At 46.3% G+C, this 22,562-nt stretch overlaps 1 protein-coding gene across 9 annotated transcripts in view; it reads left to right on the forward strand.

Moving 5' to 3' along the window:
• The first annotated feature begins 3,864 nt into the window (after window positions 1-3,864).
• The window catches only part of CAMTA1 (calmodulin binding transcription activator 1), an 869,135-nt gene continuing 850,437 nt past the window's right edge, over window positions 3,865-22,562 (forward strand). For all 9 annotated transcript variants that reach the window (XR_009047446.1, XM_057695058.1, XM_057695083.1 and 6 more), the window contains exon 1: window positions 3,865-3,999. Coding sequence is in view for 8 of the 9 variants with exons in the window: in XM_057695058.1 (XP_057551041.1) it covers window positions 3,955-3,999 (45 nt within the window). In the remaining variant the exon portion in view is untranslated. The remainder of the gene's footprint in view (window positions 4,000-22,562) is intronic.

Below are 22,562 nucleotides of genomic sequence, written 5' to 3' on the forward strand. Positions count from 1 at the left end.
TAAATAATGAACAAGGGAAACCACTTATTCGTTTCAAAATTTCAACAGATTCCTGGTCCACAAATCAGGCATTTTATATTTAAATTATATTTCAAATGAGCTGAAATTCAGGCCTAGTAGGCCCAGATATCTCCTTATACTTGGAGTATCTGACAAGTCTTTACTCTTGCATACTAATGGTAGTTATTCCGAGATTCCAATGGCTGACAGAATTGCTGAACGGACATGGAGTTTGCAGGATAGGGAAAACAAGGAATAGTAGTGCAAGATTCGTTCTAAGAAGCTCACCAATTTTCATTACGTTTTATCTTGAAAAGGCAAGGGGACAAAGGATCTCTCCATATTATTTCCTACAACTGCTGGCAAATCTACAATGATCTCAAAATTTAAAAAATTATTAAAGGAAAGGCAAGGGGAGAAACTTTTTGGAAGCCGGACCTTTGGGTATCATTACTCTTCACAATGTAGCCCTCTCCAACCTAAGGAAGGCGCAAATAGAATAATTTTTTCTTTCTTGTCCTGTGTTGGTGAGTTTCCCTTTTAGGAGTCCTTAAGCTCTCAGATGGGTTCAGTTCAGTCCGTGCTTTCCTCTCAATCCAGTAACAGGGAGCTTCAGAAACTTGAATGTAAGGAAGCAAGTCAAAGCACTTTTATTACTTTTGTCAGCAGTAATAATAGTCACTTTACTTCAGAAAGTTGACCAGGAAACAATGCTCTTTTACAAGTATTTTTGAGGTAAAAAAGTAACCATTTAATATTCCCACATTTACCTATGTCCATCTGGTCCTGGACAGTAACATTCTGTCCTTGAAGAACATTAGGGCCAAAATGGCCAAGGTTTCAGAGGGTGGGGTATCCAGCACATCTTCTGACTCCTCTCCTTTCTAACTGGGCTCTTTTAGCAACTCGGGCCACTTCCCTTATTGGAAATACCCACCTCTTGGTCATCCTCCCAAGCAAAGACAAACACCAGCTGTTATGGACTGAATGTTTGTGTTTCCTCCCAGATTCATGAGTTGAAACCTTCCCTCCTGTGTGCTGATATTAGGAGGTAGAGACTTTGCGACGTGATTAGGATGAGATGAGGTGGGGTGGGGCATGCCATGATGGGGTTAGTGCCCTTTTGAAAGTCACGAGACAGTTTGCTTCCCCTCTCTGCTCTCTGTCTTGTGAGGATGCTCCCTGATCTTCGACTTCCTGCCTCCACAATCGTGGGAAGTAAATTTCTGCTGCTATAAGGCACACAGTCCTTGATACTTTGTTATATCATCTGGAATGGTCTAAGACACCAGCCAACCAGTCCCCTCCAAATCATCTCATTTTCCAGCCAGAGGCTTTCAAACTCACTGGTCTTGGGATACCTTTACTACACTCTTAAAAATAATTGAGGACTCCAAAGAGCTTCTGTTTTGTGATTTGTTTATCTATAGTGTACGTGCTGTATAGAAATACAAAAAAATTTATTAGTTCATTAAAAATAGAAACCCATTACGTGTTAACATACTTTTTTTTTTGATAACTACAATTTTCAAAACAAAAAATTAGTGATAAGAGCAGCACTGTTTTACAGCTTTATGGGCTGCACTTGAGGCCCAGGTGATAGTCATTACCTTCTCCTGTGTCCCACTGCACCTTGACCTGCTGTCTCTCGTATTTGTTAATCCTTCATAAAATTATTTGTGAATTTAAGTATATGTTTTAATAATAGAAACAGTATAGCTATATTATAGGAAATACAGATAATAAGAAAAACACTCACAATCCTCCCAACATCATTTCTTGGGTGTATTTTGTATCAGTCTTTTTTTCAAAATGCAGTTTTTTCTACCTAGAATCACATCATATGTAACAAGTGAATGCCATAATTTTGAAAAATTCCCCCACCCCCCAACTAGCAATGGGTAAACTTTTCTGTTTCTAATGTCTGCGACTACCGTGATGTTTTATTGTGTAGATATAACACAATTTACTTATTAAACATCCAGCATTAGCACAATTTTTTTTTGTTGTAATAAATACGGTGATCCTGTGAAGAATACCTTCACACGTATAGCTTTTTTGGCATTTAGTGTTATTTCCTTAGAATAGATTCCCAGAAGCAAGGTTATTGGGTCAAAAGATGCAGACTTTTTATGGCTCTTGATTCATACTGTAAAATTGCCTTTCAAAAGGGTTACATTCATTTTCAATGCCACCAGCACTTTAAGAACGTTTCACCACACACATCGTCAACATACGTGCTATCAAGAATGCTGATCGATAAAACATCGTACCCCCGTTGTTAAAATTTTGCATTTTTTGACCCGCATAAAATGAAAGTGTGTTGAAGAATTCGTGCATAATGCAAAACACTCTTCTGGGACATCTTTACTTCCGAAACACTTGAGAAATTTTCACTTGTGAAGACGAGGAAAAGAACACATGTGGTCAAGACTGGCACCAAATTCACTGTGACAGTCAATCTTGATGCCAAGATGCTCAGACGAGGACCTCTGGCCGCCGCTGCCAGCTGTCACCCACGGGAGCAAAGGGCAGAATAAAGCGCAGAGGACTGAACGCGTCTCACTGCAAGCCGCAGGAGGACCCACGCAGAGGGGGGAGCGTAGCTTCTCATTCAACTTTTCTCCCTTTTGAAAAAGAACCCGGCCACTTCAGCCCTCTCCTTTGTGTCCGGCACCACCTGCCCGCGCGCACCGGTCCTGAGTTTCCCCGGGAGGGGCCTGTCCGTCCGCGCCACCCGCTCCGGCTCCAGGCGTCACCGCACGGCGGGCGCGGGCGCCCCGGACGGGGACGGACGACCGGAGACGCTGCCGCGGGTGCCCGTGCCCCCCTGGACGGATCCGAGCCCGCCGCTGGGCTCTCTCGGCACCTCGCACGCGGCGCGGGCGCGGCGGGGACGGCGGAGCGCGCGCTGGGCAGGGCCCCCCGGAGCCCGGCATCCAGGCGAGCGTGGCCCGCCGAGCGCGCTGGCCGGGGCGGCCTCATCCCGGGACGGGCGGCTGTGAGTCATCGGCTCTGCGGCGCACGTGGCCAACGTGACCGAAATAAAGTTTCGGTATTTTAAGCCGCCAGAAAAGGGGACAACGGAGCACACCGGGGGCGGGCCGCGGCGGGCACCCGCGCGAGGGGGGCGGGGCCTGGCCGAGGGGGCGGGGCGCCGGCGAGGGCGGGGCGGGGCCTGGCTGAGGGGGAGGGGCGGGGAGGGGCGGGGCCTGGCCGAGGGGGCGCGGCGCCCGGCCAACGCCGGCCCCGAGGCCTCCCGGTCCCCGCTGCCCCCCCCCGGAAGCGGCAGGCTGAGGGATCCCGGAGATCCCGCCGCGTCCTCCACAGCCACCGGGACCCCACGCGCCGGCAGCGGCTTCCCCGGGAACGTCCTTCAGCCCCGGGAGCACGCGGGAAAAGCCCCAGCGCGCCAATGAGCGAGCGCCTTTCTCATGACGGTCACGCTCGGGGGCGGGGCCGCCCTTCGCCGCTCCCGAGTTCCGGGAACCCCCTTTGATTGGTCTGGACGGCCTGGGAAACACTGCAGTAACGCCCAATCCAGACGCCACGTCTCGGCCTCGAGGAAATATCCCGTGTCGGCCCCTTCCTGATTGGGCAGTTCTTTCGGGCCCTGGCCACTGGAAAGCTTTGTTTAGGTCTGGGAGGCGGGCTTTCCTGGGAGTGGGTGGGGAGGGGGCGTTGATTCTCGACCAATCCTTTCATTCCGTTGGGTGGTGACCGGCCAATGGGCCGGATGGATAGGACGCTCCTCCCGGAGAGTAGTGAGACTCCTGGTGCGGGGCGATTGGTGGCGGGAGCGATGAGTGGCAGCCGCGCGGCCCAACGGGCGCAGTGCGTGGGCCGCGGGGCGGGGCCAGGGCGGGTGCGCGGCGGCGGCGGGGTGGCTGGGCCGGCGGCGGCGGCGGCGGTACGAGGCGCGCGCTCGGGGTCCCGGTCGCGAGGAGGAGGAGGATGTGGCGCGCGGAGGGGAAATGGCTGCCGAAAACAAGCCGGAAGGTGAGAGCCGGCGCGTGTGGGGCCGGGGGCGGCGCGGCGGGCGGCGGGACCCGGCCCCGCCGGACACCCGGGGCATCGCGGCGCCGGGCGGGAGCGCGGGGGCGCGGCGGCGGCGGGTGGCGGGCGGCGGGCGGCGGGCAGGCGCCCCGGGCCGGGGAGGGGGCGGTGGGGGGTGGGGGGGCGGAGCGCGGCCGGGTCCTGAGGTGACTCGCGGCGCGGCGGAGCGCGGCGCCGCACACCCCCACCCGGGGGCGGGCTGGGGCCGGAGGGGCGGGGGGCCGGCGGGCGGGGGCCGGGCCCAGCGAGGAGGAGGAGCCGCGGAGGGACGGCCGGCGCCTCCCCCACCCGGGCCGGGCATCCCCGCCGCCCCCGGGCCCCCGCGCCGGGCCCGGTGGGGGCCGCGGGGCGGAAAGTTTATCCTCCTCAGGCCCCCGCCAGCCCCGCGCCCCGCTGCCCCGGGCCGGCGCCCGTCGGGGCTCGGCCGGCGCTCAGCCTCGCCGCCCCTGGCTCTGGGCGGCGGGGCCGGGCTGCCTCCGTCCAGCCTCACCCCGGAGCCGCCGGGGTCCCCGCGCTGGTCCCCGCCAGGGGGACCCCCTCCTGCTGAGCGTCCCCGGGCAGGAGGGCCTCGTGTGACCCCCTCCCCCCGCCCTTGCTGGGAGGGGGCCTGCGCAGCATCCCCGCCCCTGGCCGCCGCTCCCGTCCGACCCTTGCCCTTGCACCCCTCGCGGCCGGGAGGGTGGGGTCTCCGTGTCTGTGGCAAGTGAGCATCTCCGTACTCCCTTGCCCTTTACCTTCTGTGACCCTGGTCCTCCTCGGGCGGAGGGGTCCGTCTCAGCCTCTCATCTTCTGTGGGATCTTTCGGGGCCTCTGCACACCATCTATTGACCCTTTTGCCAGGACAAGGGGACCCGGGCTCCCCACGTTCCTCTTCCCTCGCCCGGTGGGTAGTGGGGGCCTGTGCAGCTCTGAAGTCATTTCCAAATAGGAAAGCGGATACTTCTTACGGATCATGCTCGCTGTCCGCACACTTTCCTGGGTTAGGGTGAGCTCATTTCCTGAATACCCTTTGAGTTGCCCTCTCTCTCTCTTTTGGGAGGAACTGGACATTCCATTGCTCCTTTCCCCATTTGTCTATCTCCCCGACACGACTCTCTCCTTGGACTTCCTCGTCTGGGTCAGGGTGGCTGCCCCATCAGATGTAGGGCAGGGCTTCCCTTGTGCCTAATACTCGAGTAAGAAGGGGGCCCGGCAAGGAGGCCTGTGTCTGAGGGAAACAGGGGTCTAGTTTTGCTTCCGGTTTACTCTTGCTCTTAGGTGGGGGCAGCATTCATCAGTTGACACTCCCCCCCCCCCCCCCACCCCCCCCCCACCAAGAGGTTCATGTGCCCTTGGCTTTTGGTGTTCGGATTACTGTCTTCTGTGCAGTGAGAACCAGACTTGGTACATCCTACATTCAAGAGACTTTGAACCTTCCCTGGAAATAAACTTCCCATTTCTTTTTTAAGAGAACTCATATCCTCCTTATGGCTTCTGTTTCCCAGTCAGCCATATTTAGTGAGCCTGTTACCTTGACTTTTTCTAATTTTCTTAAATTGTATTCATGTTGGCTGGGTAAGAAGAAGCCATATGCCTTTCCATCCAGAAAAGGGAGTGTAGACACCCATGTCGCCCACGTGCCATTCGGGAAGAGGTTGCTAGTGTGCTCCTTGTTGTACTAGAACCTTCCTTGGGCCCCGGTGTTGTCTCTCGTGGGATCCAAACATTTCTTTCAGTCTTATTGGTTTCAGGTGAAGGGGAAATTTAGATGCTTTCTATTTCTTTTTTGCTGCTTGGGTTCTCTTTTGGCAAAAAATTATGCTATGCATTTGTTTATGTATATACACACACGCAGGCATATTTTTATAGGTGAAATCACATCCATTGCATAGACACAGGACGTCGGGAGGGTTAGATGATTGTCTATACGTTTTGGGTGTATATGGGGACCTTGGTATGTAAGGATGTAGCTGTATATCACTCTTCTGGATAACTCTTCCGGCTTAGAGGAATCAGAGGGCTCATTGATAAATGGCCAATTCCTACCACTCTTTCCTTTGTCATTTGTACTGTACTGAATAAGCAGAATAACATCCTGAGTGCTCACCAAGTCCCTGAGTACACAAGTGTAGAGGGCTTGCCCGCGAGCACCGAAACTCAGGCATTCTGAACTTAGGGGTGGTCTTCTCTGCGTGTTTCTTCACGGGGTGAAAAGTTCTTGTCTTGACTTCTTTACTGCCGTGTAGGAGAGAGAGATTTCATGTATTTCGGGCAAAGGATAGGAGCTGGTGAGAAGAATATGTGTTTCTGTGACAGAACTAGGAATGAATGTCCATAAATATGTCACTGTTTTATTTTGGCCATTTAAATAATTGAGAGGCTGTGCACGTTAGGAGAAGGTACCTTTGGGAAGGCCTGTGAAGCCTTGTGAAAAGGTAGGGGGTGATTGTCCAGGTTTTCTCTGAGCATCACAGTGTGTGTATTTGGCCGTTTCCCCTTGGCTCAGGGCCCCCTCCCCGACCTCCCGTCGCCGGAACCATCGCTGGCTGCCTCCCTCAGCAGCCCATCTTACTTTGGGACAGGCTGAGTGTGGAGCCGCATCCTCCCCCACAAGCGCTGACAAGACTGCGCTGTTGGACATCGAAGCGCTTTCCTAGCGAGGAGACTGTCCACCTGGGTGACTGAGTCCGGACCCAATTACCTGGAGGATCGCTCAGCATCAGTCGTTGATGGCACGGCTTCGCCGCTCAGTCTGTGTTGAGTTATCCAGTGGGCATCATACCCATTGTCAGAAAGTTGTGCTTTTGACCCCAATCTCCTCTCTCTTTTTTCTTTTTTCGGTTTTTAGAAGTTTTTATGCTATTTCTATTCTGCCTGCATCTAAATTCAGTTGATGAAATGGTGTATTTTAATGAACCCGGGAAAATAAGCATTGACTACCTGCTGTATATGTTGGCATGTTCCCAGCAGAGCCCTCAGCCCTTCCCGTTCCACTGGCTGCCTTTTGGAATTTTTCCTGCCCACCAGGGTGCTCCATTCTGTGGGCAGTAGAAGGGAAATGGTAAAGGTTAGAGGAACAAACTTGAGGTTAGTGTGCAAAGTTAGATTCCTTTCTTTGACTTTGATGCAGTTGTGCTTTCTGGGTCACCTGTTCCTGTAGATTATTGGAGATCAGCTTTTTCCTCTTACCCTTCCAGTGCACTGGGTCAGGCTAGATGGGTTCTGTTCTCTTAATGACTTTTCTTTTTTTATATCTTTCTGTTAGAGCACCCCTTACCCCCCAGCTTTATGGACGAGGTTGGGTGACCCATGGGACATCTCTTCCCTGGCCTTTTTGAAGACCTGACTTATTCCGTGTCTGGGAAATGTTGGGTTTCTCCAGCTCATTGTTCAGTGGATTCAGAATGTTGGCGTGTACGCAGCAACCTCTACTCAAGGTCAGATTGGGTCACATTTTCCTTTTCAAAAGAGTAGGGTTGCTCTTGCCTCCTCTTTGAGACATCTTTATATATCCTGCTTATCCACATTTTCCCATATTTTTAGTTTTTAGGGCTTCCTCTTAGAATAACCTATTCTTTAGAGTCAGATGGCATTGTTTTAGCTCTCTGTTTGTGCTGGGTGTGGCCCCTTTGCCTGGTGGGGTTATATTTCTTTCTGGCCGCTTCTCATTTGGCCCATCTTCTAGCTTAACATTTCTTCCTTTCCTGATTCCTCTGGGCCATTCTTTGTTTCCCATTTCCTGAGTTTTGGGGAAATACATCTTTGTGTGCAACTGTACTTCTTTTTAATTTGTTTACGAAAAAGCGGCAGAAGGTGATTCTCATGTTCTCTTCCTTCCCCTCCTGTTGTGCCTGTTGCCTCCTTTGTGGGACCTTTGAATTTGGCCTTTTGGAGAGAAGTTGTTTTTACATCCATGTTCCCACCACGGAGCACATTCGTCCTGGAGACCTTCACTGAGCTTGTGTTAGGTGTGTGTGTGGGTGTTGGGGGGGGGGGGGGTTATGTGACTCTGCTTGAGACAGTAGGGGTCTTGTTAGCCTTTTAGGGCAAGTGACATTTCAGTGTATCTTGTGCTCTATTGGTGTAAGGAGTTCTTTTCTGAACTTTGTTTGGATTGTAGTCTTACAAAGAGATACTCTGATAGTGTGCCATCCCATTGAGCTTTTCTCCGTCCCTGCAGGAGTCAGGGTGGTGGAGAGGGTGGAGGGCAGACTAGGAGAGGCACTTAACAGCTTTCCTTCAGACTGTGTGTGTGGGGTGTGTGTGTGGGTCTGTGTGTGTGTGGGTGTGTGTGTAGAAAAAAGTAGTCAACTTTCTGAATGTCTAGGTATAGCTTTTAGGTCATTTAGATACATTGTTGATGGGGATGCTTGTATAACATTTGAACAGCAGCACAGTAGGTATTGTATAGAACATGAAATCAAATACTTCCTTTATAGAAGGAAGTGGTAGAGAAATAATTTTCTCTTATGATCCACTAGTATATTTCATATTATCAGCTAGTAAGGACTGTGTGAGCTGCTGTTCCATTTTTGCTGCCAGGAAGTGTTGTATCTAAATTTTACGCCTAATTGTAGTGACCATTCTTAGGCGAGGTATCTGGTATACTATCACTGCTTTTGTTTATTATGTGACTTTTAATTCTTTACACTTTTTAGTGGTACTGTTATTTGCGTTTTTTCTTTATTTTGGTAAATAGCCTCAGAGTATTTTGGGGTGTAAGTTTGGTATACATAATGATGACAGCAAAAATAAAAAATTAACCTGAAATGCACTTTTTCTTTTCCTCCTGTGTTAAATCAGATTTCTCCTCTCCAGTGTCTGTAGAAACCAATTCTGCTAGTATTGCACTCTTAAGAAGAGCTTGTGTTTAAGACTGTTGTAGCATGGGGTTTGGCCTTGTCCTTTATCTGTGTGAATATGTGACTGGTTATTTTTTGTGATGACAGGTGATGTGTGTGTCTGTTGTATTTTCATGATAACAGGTCATTTTCTAAAATGTTCTGTATCTTCTAGAATCACTTAACCATGTCCTTTTTTTTTTTTGATGTTCTAGATGACTTAAATCTTACCTCCCTTTCTTCCCATGAGGTTTCTTTATTGCCTTTCTCACCATTATTATAAAAAAAAATTTGTAGATCTACTGTATGTATAGCCTTTCTGTCTTTCAATAAAGAAGGATGCCCATCACTCTTTCTGTCCTGTAGTGAGAGGCAGTGTTATGTCTTGTAGGGAGATGGAGTGGGATTTAGGCCACATGGTAAGGGGTGATGGTAGTATTTTAACTGGATAGCATCCTTTGTGAAACACTGTGTCTTTCCGGCGCCTGGGCCTCCCCATGTAGGATTTTGGAAATTTTTGTTTTTGCTGCATTTAGTCAGCTTCCTTCTGTTTCTTTGGCTTGATAACGATACATTTCTTTGGGCAGAGCCAGAGCTGGCAAATATGCTATTGATACTTCATTTGGGGCCTTCATAAGGCCGTGTGGGGTCTTCTAATGTTACCCTGCCTGGTGTAGTACTGTCTCTAACCTTTGATGTCTTTGAGGGTGAGGGTAAGAGTGTTCTGGCTCTGCTTCTCTGTCCATAGAACATGGGTAAGAGTGCGCACAGTCATTCACCCCCTGTTCCAGATGATAGTGTGTGATCTGTCTTTCTTTTCTTTTTAAGTATTTTCTGAATACCTAGTCAGGTTCAGGATATAGTTGATCAGACTCTGTTCGATCCCTGTGTTTTGTGCCATCCATGGATGTCGTGGCTCTCAGCCCTGTGGTTAAGGTGTGTTACCATTCTGTCCTTAGAGAGAGGGACTTGTAGACGTATAGATGGTCTTCCATCCCGTGATATTGGTCATGTATTTGTAAGGAGAGTATTTCTCTATGTATTGACAGTAGACAGTTGTCCTCGATATTTTATGTGGTGGGACAAAGTAACGGGTGGTTTTTTTTTTTTTCCCCCATCAGTATGCTGGCTGTGTATTTCTAAGGTTCTGTTGCATCTTTCTGCTTTGAACGCCATTGCTTGTAGAAGGTCATGGGCCTCCTTGTGTAAAGATTGGTAATGCTTCCTGAGCATTTTCTAGTTCATTACCCTGGACTAAAAAAGAAATATTATGTACCCCAACTGCAAAGAGGGGCCAAGTGTCAGCCACATTACTTCCCTTTGCACTTTTTTTAAAAAAGGGTTGTTCATTTACTTTCGGCCGATTGACATATCATAAGCTGGAATGGCCAGAGGTATTTTTGAAGTGGCCCTTCTACGTTCACCCCAGAGCTTTGCTCATTCTTGATAGAGTTGCATATCCTCTTCTACATGAGTCCCTTGCTCGTTTGGCAAAGTGCAGCCACATTTTATTTATTTTTTTCAGATTTAGCCAGGCCCTTCAAGACATGTAATGTATGCCTTTCTGAGACTGTATGTATCCTTTTCTGAGGGTGACTGCAAGGGAGGAGGATGTGCTGGTTTGGGGCTGGATTCTCACTCTGCTCTCTGCAGTATGGTTTTGTAGTTACAAATGCACACAGTGGCATGCCTTCAAGTAAATGTTTGGGGCTGACTTCTGAACAGTTTTAAACGTGTTACCACCTGGATGTTAATTAAGTGGCATTAATCTCACCCCTGAACTCACTTCCTAATGTCATGCAAAATACCCCCCATCCCATTCTCCCCCCTTTCCGAAATCTAAAAACAGCAGTCATAACAAAATCCCCAAAAAGGAAACCAGGAAGGCCAGCTCTGACCACCCCGCCTCTGCGGCTCAGCTGCTAGCTTTGGACACGTTGTCCGTTGCTCCTTTTTGCATAGACAGGCTTTGGTGGGGTTGGCAGGTGACATAGAACGTTCAGTCATTTAATAGACTCTGCCTGTCTCTCCCATCGTTCCTTATCAGTTACCACCAGCTAAGAGCATGTATTTAGTCACTTAAAAACAGTTTCAAAGTGGATGATTTTTCCTCCTTTATTTCCACCTGACCCATAGAGTGAATGCTGGAATTTGTCTTCTCATGGTGATCGTGAATTACTGTCTCCCTACTTTTGTGTCCGACATCTGTGAGAAAATGGGGCGCTAACTCCCCAAAAAGGCAGTCTGACTCATCAGAACTCGGACCTTCTCTCTGTGGCCTGCACGTCACTGGGGAGATGGTTCATACGTTCAGCTAAATCTAGTGTCTGTAACAAGAGATAAACCAGATATTTAAGTTGATTTAATCTTTTTCATAGTACACATTTAACAGCATGTATCTGTGTTATAGTAGAATGATATGCAGATACAACCAGAGGTACTCTTGCAACTAAAAAAAAAAATAGAAAGAAAACGAAGCCTTTTTTTCTAGTTTTGAAAAACAGGTGCTATCTTTTTTTCCCTTCATCAGGGTTGGTTTAGATTGCCAGAAAGCATTTCTGAGGGTACAGCAATACAATCAAGAATTAGTCTTTTTTAAAACTTAGATTTGGTTTTTAATTCTTATCTGAAAAGTTATTCTTGAGGATGTATGTGCCCCACTGGTTTTCTGGGGCACGTGGATATCAAACCATTTGGAAGCAATAAAAAGAGATTGGTACAAAGTGGGAAATTATCAAATAGAAAGAAAAGATGCAATAGTGAAGAAATTACCTGTTTATTTTTAAAAAATAATCTCAAAAAGATGACTGTAAGTGTAAATTCAGATATCCTAAGGAAAAAATGGGATGTTGGTATGGTTACCATGTTAAAATCGGCAAATATACTTATTGTATGAAGAGCACTCCCAGAAATGGGGATGCTTAGAAGATTAAGAAGTTCATGGGATTGGTTATTTTAAAATGCTAAGTGTTTTTTGTCTTTTAAAAAGTAATTGAAATAAATAACCCTTAGTGAAGAGAATGTAAACTTTAATGGAAGTTCAGCAGACTGAAACATTTAAAAAGTGAAGATTGAAGATAAAGATTTTTTTATTGTGAATCCACAAGGGGGTAGTGATGTTCTATCAAAGATATTTGTGGTGGAGATGTGAGATGATCTCTTTTAACAGTTTAGATTTACAGATAAAACCGGTATGTTTGCATTTTAACTCAATACGATCTCCTTTTTAAAATGTTTGTTGGCAAAATTGTTTACTGTTTAAATTAAAAAAAAAAATCCATCTTGGGTGAATGGCTATTTTAAGCCACATGAATGGTAAAGGAGAGAGAATGTCCTTGTACTTTTGTGCTCTGGAGAGGCTTTGAGGGTCACTTATTTTCTAAGGATGTCATAATCTTAAATTTCATGGGAAACATTAGGAATCCAGGAATCAGATACTTAAGTGTCCTGAATCAAAGGATTTTAGTAAATTGTGTCTAAACTTTATAGAAGTTTGTATTACTAGTTGTATTTTAAGTTATGTCAAGAGATGAAACATGTGAACAGTCCACACACCAGCTGTTCTTAATAGCTCTAAGTAAATCAAAATTTTATAATCTTTTTTATTAGTTTATATTACATCATTAGATAAAAGCACTTTTCCCCCTCTCACATAAAAATTCCAGTAGCTTGCCTGAGTCCCACCCTATTATATTCAGAATTGCTTAAAAATTAGGCATGGTTTGGCAATGCCAGGTAGTTTTTAGTGAAGAACTAAATCTATATTGTGTGCTCTTTTTTGGACGTGATGGCACACGGTGGGAGAAAGATTTAAGATGGGAATGAGACTGTGTTCTTATTTAGAGACGTAGCTAACCATATTTTTAAAAAATAGTACTTTTAACAACACTATGAAATATTTCCATGGTTTAGAAGTTATGATTGTTTGTGGTATATGCACTGTGTATTTTTCATATTTCGTCTAGGGAAAGGTTGTTAATGTGGCTTTCTCCCTCTCTCTTTCTCCCCCCCCCCCCCCCCCCCGCCTTTTCCCCCCTTCCCTTGTTTTGAGTAAGGGCTTTTTGTGTCTTATACCCATTACTAAATGAGTAGTGGTTTAACATCCCCAAAGATGCACTGTTTCTTCACAGACTACCCTGCACTCTGCTGGGAGCTGAACTATGACGTCAGCGTTGTCATTCGTGAATTTGGTTCTTCCAGATCCCTTCTCTGGTTCTGTGTTCCCAGCTGACTTCTGGCACAGGCACAGATCAGTTTACCCTAAGTCAGCGCTGAAAGGTAAAGCAGAAGATAAGACCTGGGAGTTGTTTCCATGGAGGCGGAGTTGCGCACACTGATTTGCATCAGTGTAGTTTGGACATTGTTTCTGGCGAAACAGATTGAAACCTAAAAACAGTCATTTTAAGTATCTCATTATTTTGTGGATTGAGCTGTGTTGTGAACATATTGACACTACATTTTTGTTCTCCCATGAAATTCAGGGTGCTGTGCTGTAGCTCCTTTGTTATAAAGTAGCATTTCTGTTGTAATTTGACTAAATTGGAGGATTCCACTTTATTTCAGAGAGGTTAGGCCTGCAGATTAAATTATATTCTATGCTAATTACTTTTGGGATGCATTTGGATTTTTTTTCGGAGGGGGGATTCTGTCGCTCTTGAAATATTTTAAACAACTGTTGTTTGATACTTAGAGTTTCAGTAGGTTGTGATTATAATTATGTAACTGGCGTGGCAGCCCTGGTGTCGAGTTGGGTTTCATCTTTCTAGATCACACACTCCTGTAGCTGTTGACTCCAGCTTCTCCTCCAGGGAGGTCACTGCTTGTCATTTAGAGCTGCTGTGCTGCGTGAGAGCAGTTCCTGGAGAAGTCTTGTTCAGAGTTTGCCTCTGCAGGGCTGCGTTGGAGGCCGGGCCTCCAGCGTCTGGCATCTTCTGGGCCTCCTGTAGTTGATAAATGGTGAGCTTTAAAAAAAGTTCATTTTCTCTGGTTTCTTGGGAGTTTGTTGACTTTCCAGTTACTTAACTGCCAAGTACTATCTAGAAGTAAAATGTGTTATATTTAGAAATCATTTTAGCTCAGTTACAATTTATGGTTAGAGATGATTCAAGCTGCAGCCATTTTGATTGATACCCAGTGTTCCTCCTGAGATGACTTTTTAAACCTGACAACTCAGAGATACTGTCTTCTCCCAGCCTTAAGTGAGAGCTTTGTGTTCCTTTAGGTTGAACTGAGTTCTCTGATGGGGAACAGAGATCTGTGGTCTGTTATTTAGCTTTCTCCTTTAAGTAGATGCTCAGAAAAAAAATGAGAGCAAGTAGACGTGAATAGCATTTGAAGCTCACTTAAATGACGTTTTATTATTTTATCCAAGAACTAAATCATTTTAAAATTATTTAAATACAATTTCCAGGAAGGAATCTAATTGTAAATACTATTGAAGAAAGGAATATTTAATGGTAGAGGGTTTCTGTAAACACTCCCTAATTTTCAAAACGGTGTTCTTCTGTGTCCTGCTGTGGGGTTTATGAAAGTTATGGGTTTTGATATCAGATTTCAGAATGTTGGGCCGTCTAGCTGTATTGTCAGCATGATCGTTTTTGTCTTGCCCTGAACCAGACAGTGCTAGGTGAGTCCTCTGGCCACGAAGGTTTCCGATGTGGCTTTGAGACCAAGTCCACCGTGGCTCCCAGCTGGTACTCTTCTCTTTCAGTAGCCAGCAGCACTGGCGAACGAACGGGAGCAGGGACCCCAGCTGGAGGGGTAGTTTCTGCCGTCCTTGCTGCCCTTCTGCAGGCCAGGTGCTCGCAGCCTCTCTGCCTGGCCTCCACGGCCTGCATCCTCGCCAGCTCCCACTCTGTCCCTCTTGGTTCTGGCTCAGTGCCTCATCTTGGTTTTCCTAGGCTTCAGCTCTCGTACAGTGAGTTAGTTGGTGATAATTTTAAGGCGATTCACGTGTTCGGTAGAGGGTAGTCCTAGTGGTGACCTCTAAAGTTCCTTCCCATTCTGACGTATGATGATAAGAAAATGAAGTTGGGTGTGTGGGGTTTCACTTCATGGCTTGCTGTGCTGGGTGCAGCTGTCTTATTCTGTGTAACTCTGTCTTTTCCTCATGAGGTACTTGCTCCAGGTCATGAATTAATATGTTGGCTCAAGGCGTCCATGGAGGAGGAATCTGAACTATAGTCACCGAGGTGCCTCCTTTCTGGTATATGGAGAGGGCTTAATTTTTTAGGTCTAGCACGTTGTGACTTAAAAATTGTAAAAAAAAAAAAATTAAATAAATTGTTAAAGATGCACAGCACAGAAATGTTCACTCTGCTCTTATTCCCCGGGACACATTTCAGGTCTTTATTCCGGGATGGATGAGAGTTTATAACTTTGGAAAAATAGATAATACATGATTACAGATGCAAGTGTCTGCTAACCTCAGACGTTTTATGTTTAAGGTAGTATTATTTATATTCACTTAGCTTCATTTCCTGGAGTTGATTAATATAACTGTTATTAAGATATATCGATTGCTAGACTTTTCCTGCTAAGAAACTCGTGTGGATTGGGGAGTTTCAGTGGGCCCGCTGTAATTGATCATATAGTGTCTTCATTTGGGCATACTCCCTGGACTGCTCCAGGCCTGGCATTGGCATTGAATATAATTTAGTTTTTGAAACTTTCATATTTAAAGATACTGAGGAGCAAGTTAAAGTTCCTGGTGTTCTTGGCAACCTTCTCTGCCCTGTCCTTTCTGTCTCTGCCATTGTGAAATGTGCTGGCTGAATTGTTTGCTTTGACGAAGCTTCTGATGGAGGTCTCCTCCTCGTTTAATTTTGTTGATACAGGCTGTTGTGCTTACCAAGAAAGCTATAACAAGTGGAAGGTGGCGAGTGGGTACTCAACGTTTTTGAAGTACTTGTTTTTCTTCCTAGGGGTCCTCCAGAAATTGATCATGGATTGCTTGACCAAATTCAAGGCCCAGAGATTTATTCCAGGCACTGTGGGAGGCTAGGACCATCAGTCTTTCTCTACTGAATCTGATTATTCTGCAAATGACCCATTGCTGCCCGTATGGGTGTCTCCTGATGCAAATCTGGTGATAGTGGCAACCTTTCTAACTGGGCTGAGTCTCCTTGACAGCTGTTATCTGTCCTCTCCAGGTATTTTTAGTCTCCAGCCTCTGTGGCCACGTCTAGAGGAACCGAGGATGAATGTAGCTGCTCTGGTGCCGCTCCAAGTGGTTGCGGGTGTTCTCTGCGCCCTCCTCTCCAGCCGCCCACAGCACCACCTCTCAGGAGGTTCTTTGCCCTTGTCGTTTGATGACAGAGCATAGACAGAAATCACTTGTTAAATAAAAAAGAATGAAAAAGTCATGATTTTCAGAATGCATTTAAAGATAAACAGTGGGGAGCGGTGATGGTGCACAACAGCATGAATGTACTTAATGCCACTGAATCGTATGCTCAGAAAGGGTTAAAATGTTTCATTTTACATTATGTGTATTTTTCCACAATTAAAAAAAACCCCAAACGGATTTAAAACCCAGTGAGGAGAGTAGCTATAAGAAGCTGAAAGTAAGTATGTGGCAATATTTTCATTACCTGAAGTTGGCAGGTTGTGCCTTAAATAAAGGATCAAAATCCACCCCCTGCCCACGTGGGTGTGGGTGCGCACGCACGCGCGCGCATACACACACACACACACACACACACACTGAACGGTGGTACTCAGGCTCTGAGATTCCTTTATATAGAAAGTGGACACCAGGACACTTGATGTCAGGGAGGGGAAGCAGGCCCTCCTTTAGGTGGAGCAGTTCTTGTAGGGGCACAAGCCACTCAGGATAAGTGAAGGTGGTTTTTGTGTAAGAAGAGCAGAGGCCATCCCAGCCTCCCTGGAGGGAAACTGAAGTGAACTGGACAGTTTAGGAGCTGGACCCAGAGAGTCTGGAGTGACCTTTTCCTCGGGAGCCCCTGAAACTGAGCTGGGATCATGGCTCTGACGGCTCCCCTCTGTGCTGTTCCTGGTTTCTCCTTGGGGACGAGACTTCTCACTACACGTAGCCTCCTGGCCACACTGTAGTTTTCATGCAGTGTGCAGGGGTCTCAGTCATGGCTTCTGCACGTCCTGACTCAAGTTCCAGGGCTCACTGTCATCTGACTCCAGTCTCTGTGGCGTGTGTTTAAAATACTCAAGGCAGAGGTTTGAGCTGACTCTTCTCAGCCGGTTGCTTTGCTTCCATAGGCCAGGTGTTCACCCTGGTCTGGTCCACGTTGAGGGAGGGCTGGTTAGGACTGCTGATCAGTCAGAGGGGCTTAAGGTGCAGGATTGTGGAAGAAGGGGACTGTAGCAGGGGGTCCTGATGCCTCAACTTTTGTCTCCGTCCAACAGTGTAAAAGAAAGAATATCGACCCCAAAATGGGTTTCTTACATTCATTTGCTATAGCGAGTAAACTTTTTGCAGAGAAAAAAGTGTTTGCTGTGGCTGCGGCTCTGAGGCTCGGCCTCCTCAGCCAGCCAGCCCTGGTGTGTGTGGAGTAAATCAGCAGTGGGTGTAGCAGCTGCCGCAGGGCTCAAGCTTGGAGTGATGGTGAGGCGGGGGGGTGAGGGGGTACATGGGAACCTGGCGGTCTGGCAGCCTTTGCCCTTGTGCTTCTCAGGGAGAACCAGGCAGTTTGTGGGGTGCCAGGTGCCCCACAGTTCAGATGCTTGGGTGGGCTTCCTTGTCTTTCCCCTTGTTGTGGACCATTGAACCTGGAAGGTTGGAGACGTTGCCTCTGAAGAGGGGGTCTGGCAGGAGAAACAGGAAACAGCCTCTTTCTTAAGCACGTGTGGCTACCTGTATGCACACTTGCTTGGTTTTTCCTTTGTATCCTTCCTGCATCTAATCTCAGGTTTTCCTTGATTTCTCATGGTAGAAGGAGGAAGCAAGATTACAGTCAACAGGTGGAAGGCTGAAAGAGCAGTGGTTTGGGGGTCTGTGTAAAAGGGCTGGTACCCAGCACACCACTGAAGTCTGTGAATATACAGCTGCTTAGTAATTGCTGTTTGATAATGATGACCTTGACTAAGTATGCTCTGCTTAAGGAAAGAGGGAAGTATATAATGTTTTAAAGAAACATAAAGGGATTTAATTCCTTTTGTAGTAACAGCTGTTTTGAGGTATAATTCGTATACCATGAAATTCACCATTTTAACAAATACAGTTAAGTGGTTTTTAGTATATTTACACAGTTGTGTAACTGGCACCAGTATCTGATGCCAGAACATCTTCATTGCTCCAAAAAGAAACCTCTGCCCGGGAATCACCACTCCCCTTTCCTCCCTCTCCTCTGCTCCAGGCGATTAATAATCGGCTAGATGGAATCCTACAACCTGTGGCCTTTTGAGACTGGCTTCTTTCCCTAGCATAATGTTTTCATTCACGTTGTATGTGTATATCAGAACTTCATTCCTGTTATGGTGGAAGAATACTGCATTATGGCGATGTACCGCGTTTTATGTATCTCTTCACCAGTTGATGGACGTTTGAGTTATTTCTGCTTTCTGGTCACTGTGAGTGGTGCTGCTGTGAACCCTTGTGTGCGTGTCCTTGCGTGGGTGTGTGCTTTCGGTCCTCTTGGGTGTACACCTAGGAGTGGAATTGCTGGCTCATATGGTAACTCTGCGTTTAACCTTTTGAAGAACTGCCAGACTGTTTTCCAAAGTGGCTGCATCGTATTACATTCCTGCCAGCAATGTTTGAAGGTTCCAATTTCTCTACATCCTTGCCGGCACTTGTTAATCTGTCTTTTTGATGGTAGCCATTCTTGTGGATGTGAAGTGGTATCTTACTGTGGTTTTGATTTACATTTCCTAAAGGCTAATGATGTTGAGCATCTTTTCTTGTGCTTATTGGCCATTCGTGTGTCTTCTTTGAAGGAATGTCTGTTCAAGGCCTTGGCCCATTTTTGAATGGAGTTTGGTTTTCACTTTTGAGTTGTAGGCATTTTTGATACATTCTGGACACCAATCCCTTATCAGGTGTACGATCTGCAAATATTTTCTCCCAGTCTGTGGGCTGTCTTTTAACTTTCTTGTTGGTTTCCTTCGAAGCACAGAAGTTTTACATCTTGATTGAGCTCAGTTTATCTGTTTTTTTCTCTTGTTACTTATGCTTTTGCCGTCATAATTAAGAAATCATTGCTTAATCCAAGGTCATGAAGATTTACACATATGTTTTCTTGTCAGAGTTTAATAGTTTTAGCTTTTACATCTCAACCTCTGATTCGTTTGTGTTAATTTTTATATGTTGTGAGGTAGGTAGGCTTCCAGCTTCATCCTTTTTGGCATGTGGATATTCAGTTGACCCAGTACCATTTGTTGAAGAGACCATTCCTTTCCCGTCGAAGTATCTTGGCACCCTTGTCAAAAATCAGTTGGCCATAAATGTGTGGGCTTGATTTTGGAGTCTCATTTCTAATCCATTGATCTGTATGTCTGTCCTTATGCCAGTACCACACTGTCTTGATTACTGTAGCTTTGTAGTTAAATTTTGAAATTGGGAAGTGTCTATCCCAAACTGTTCTTTTTCAGGATTGTTTTGAATATTCTGGGTTCCGTGACTTTCCATGTGAATATTAGGATCAGCCTGTCAATTTCTACAGAAAAGGCTGTTTTGTTAGTAATAGGGATTAAATACTAGATGTGTGGATCAGTTTGGGGAGTTTAAATCCTTTTTATGGATTTGCCCTTTGGGAACTAGTACTGGCTAACTCAAGCACCCAAGCATCTTGCCTTAAAAAAATTGTTGTTTTAATTTATTAATACAGTAGGCTGTGCTGTTGAAAAACTCTAATTCCCTGTTAGACTGGAATTGGAGTTTTCAGGTTCCGAGAGAGCAAATAATTATTCATGTAGTCTGTATAGGTTGGCTTCTTGTGGTATGTGCTTTTTTTTTTTTTTTTTAATTTATTTTTTGGGGGTCTTAGTTGTGGCGTGTGGGATCTTTTGTTGCGGCATGCAGGCTCTTTGTTGTGGTGCATGTGGGCTCAGTAGTTGTGGTGCGCAGGCTCAGTAGTTGCAGTGTGTGGCCTTAGTTGCCCTGTGGCATGAGGGATCATAGTTCCAAGACCAGAGATCGAACTGGTGTTCCCTGCATTGCAAGACGAATTTTCAACTGCTGGACCACCAGGGAAGTCCCAGTGTGTGTTCTTTTGTTGGAAAGTTTGCTGATGCCTTGCGTGTTCATAAAAAATATAGTGTTCTGATTAGCACTCATTCTGATTAATAGAGAATTAACAGATTCCGTTTATGAATATTTAATTATCAAAGAGTTAGAATATGTTACAGTAATATTGTGACATTAAATTTTATGCAGTTGTTATTATTATTATTATTGGAGGTGTCAGAAAATATTTTAGGATCTTGTAGTCCTGTGGGGGCCATGTGACTATCAGTTACTGTTATCCTCTTAAGGCAGTTCATTTACTCAACACATAATAATAAAGTGCCAGGCCCAGAGAAGGACAGTCATGGTCTCTGTTCTCACGCAGCTGACAGGGAGACCAGCATTAATCAAGGTGCTGTGTGTGATTACAGCTGATAGACCACACTCGCCTTCCTAGTGCCATATCAGGTCTGTGCTGTGCAGGCAAGTGCAGTGCATCAGAAAGGGCTTTGCTCCTCTGAAAGCTTGGAGGAGCCTTCTTGGGCTGAACTCTGAAGGAAAATGGGAATGAACTGAGGGAAGAGGGAAGGAAGGAAGTTTTAGGTAATCAGATGGCTGGTTAGTGAGATTCGTGGGGCTACTCCGGTTGTGTCTTGCTGTTTGTAGCTTTTGAGGAGACCCTGAAGACTTGACTCTGGTCTTTACCTTTTAAGTACCTTGTGACTTTGAGCAAGTAACTTGACCTTTCTGAGCTTACTTATTGTTTTTAATCTTATGAGGCAGTGTGTAGCCATTTTTATTTAGAGATACTTTTGAAAACATACAGAAATCTAGGCTTTTGATTGATTCAAAACGAATTATTTTTTCATGACCTTCTTTGGTGGTTTACTTAGAATTGCAGTGCTGGTAAACTGAATATTTTTCTGAACATTTTTTCTCATCTTTGAAATTAGGGTTCACGTCTGTTCATAAGACTCCAGAAGCTTCCAGCCTGTAGGGGAGCAGATAGGGATGTAACTGAGTCAGGGCAGGTCATAATGAATGCTGTGATCAGGCGCTGGGAGGAACTGGGAAGACTTCTGGAAAGGGGTAGAATTTGACCTGGCATCACTGACAGGCAGACTTGGTGGTTTGAAGAGAGATTCCAAGCGGAGGAAATGGAGCAAAGGCACAGAGCCAGGAGAACCGGGGGAGGCTGGGATTCCTGGTGCACGTGGGTAGATGCGCCTGGGAAAGTAGGTAGGGGTCGGGTTGTCGGGGCTGGGGGAGTCAGACTGAGGGGTCCGGCTTTAGTATTCTCTCTGCTTTGAGAGAGGCTTTTAGAATTGTTGTTTTTATTTATTATTATTATTATTTTTTGAGGTACACCAAGTTCAATCATCTGTATTTATACACATATTCCCGTATTCCCTCCCTCCCTCGACTCCCCCCCACCCTCCCAGTCCCAGTCCTCTAAGGCATCATCCATCCTCGAGTTGAACTCCCTTTATTATAAGAGTTGTTTTTTGAAAGCAGAGGAGTGGGATAGATTGGATAGTCAGTTCTCCTTGGAGGTGCTATTAGGGCCACCTGCTTACTGTGCCAGGAAGTTCTTTTAGGGTCTGGTTGTCCCAGGGCACCCTGCTTTCTCTTGGTTTTAGGCCTTGCACATTGTCATCACCTTGGCTTAGAAGGTGCACTTTCCTCTAAAACAAAAGCACACATACTCACACATATGCTCTGTTTTGCTGCCTCTCTCTGTCCTCTGGGTTTCTGCTTAAATAACACTTTTTGGAGAAGCCTTCTTGACCTTGCCTCTCTTTCGATTGGGCTGTGTGCCCTTCCCTGGTGCACTGATAGCACTTTCTGGTTTTCCTAGTCATAGCACATGTTAGTTGTGTTGAACTTGCCTGTTTATGTCTGTTTCTCCTTCAGTTAGAGTTACATTGTTAGTGGTCAGAGGCTTGAGTATGTGGCATCTGGGGTGGGCTTAGTAAATGTTTGTTGGTTGAATGAATGAATGAATGAGCAAAGAGGAAGGACTGGAGTTGGGAGAAGGTAGCTCCTTCAGGAATGTCTGTAGCAGTGGGTTGGAAAAAGGAGCTGGCGTGACTGAGTTGCATGTGTATGTGTGAGAGAGGCACAGTTTTGTGACTGATTGACCATGGGCCTTGAGGGATGAGAAGAGGTGACGGTGACTTCTAGCTTTGAACCTTGACAGCTGGTGTTAGGTGAGGCCATTGATGGAGGCAGGGAGGGATACAGAAGGGTGTGTTTTGGGGGGACTGGGTGGAAGCGGGTTGGCTCTGTTTTAGGTGCAGTTGGGGTAGTTGTAGCATGTGTGTGTACAACATGATGTTGGGAGTGTGAATCAGAGATTAGGGAGTCACTCGTGTCACCCTGTTTTTTCTCTTCGTTGAACTCTCAGAGGGCCAGGGAGCCCTGGTGACGGAGTCCGTAGAGTCGGCCTCCCTGGCACAGGGAGGGTGAGTGGACCTGGAGGGGCATGATGCAGAGACCTTGTTTGTCTTGCTCGTTGCTTTTATACATCTCTGTGCCCCAGAACA

Source organism: Hippopotamus amphibius, chromosome 1, assembly GCF_030028045.1.
Source record: "Hippopotamus amphibius kiboko isolate mHipAmp2 chromosome 1, mHipAmp2.hap2, whole genome shotgun sequence".
NCBI classification, from domain to species: domain Eukaryota; kingdom Metazoa; phylum Chordata; class Mammalia; order Artiodactyla; family Hippopotamidae; genus Hippopotamus; species Hippopotamus amphibius.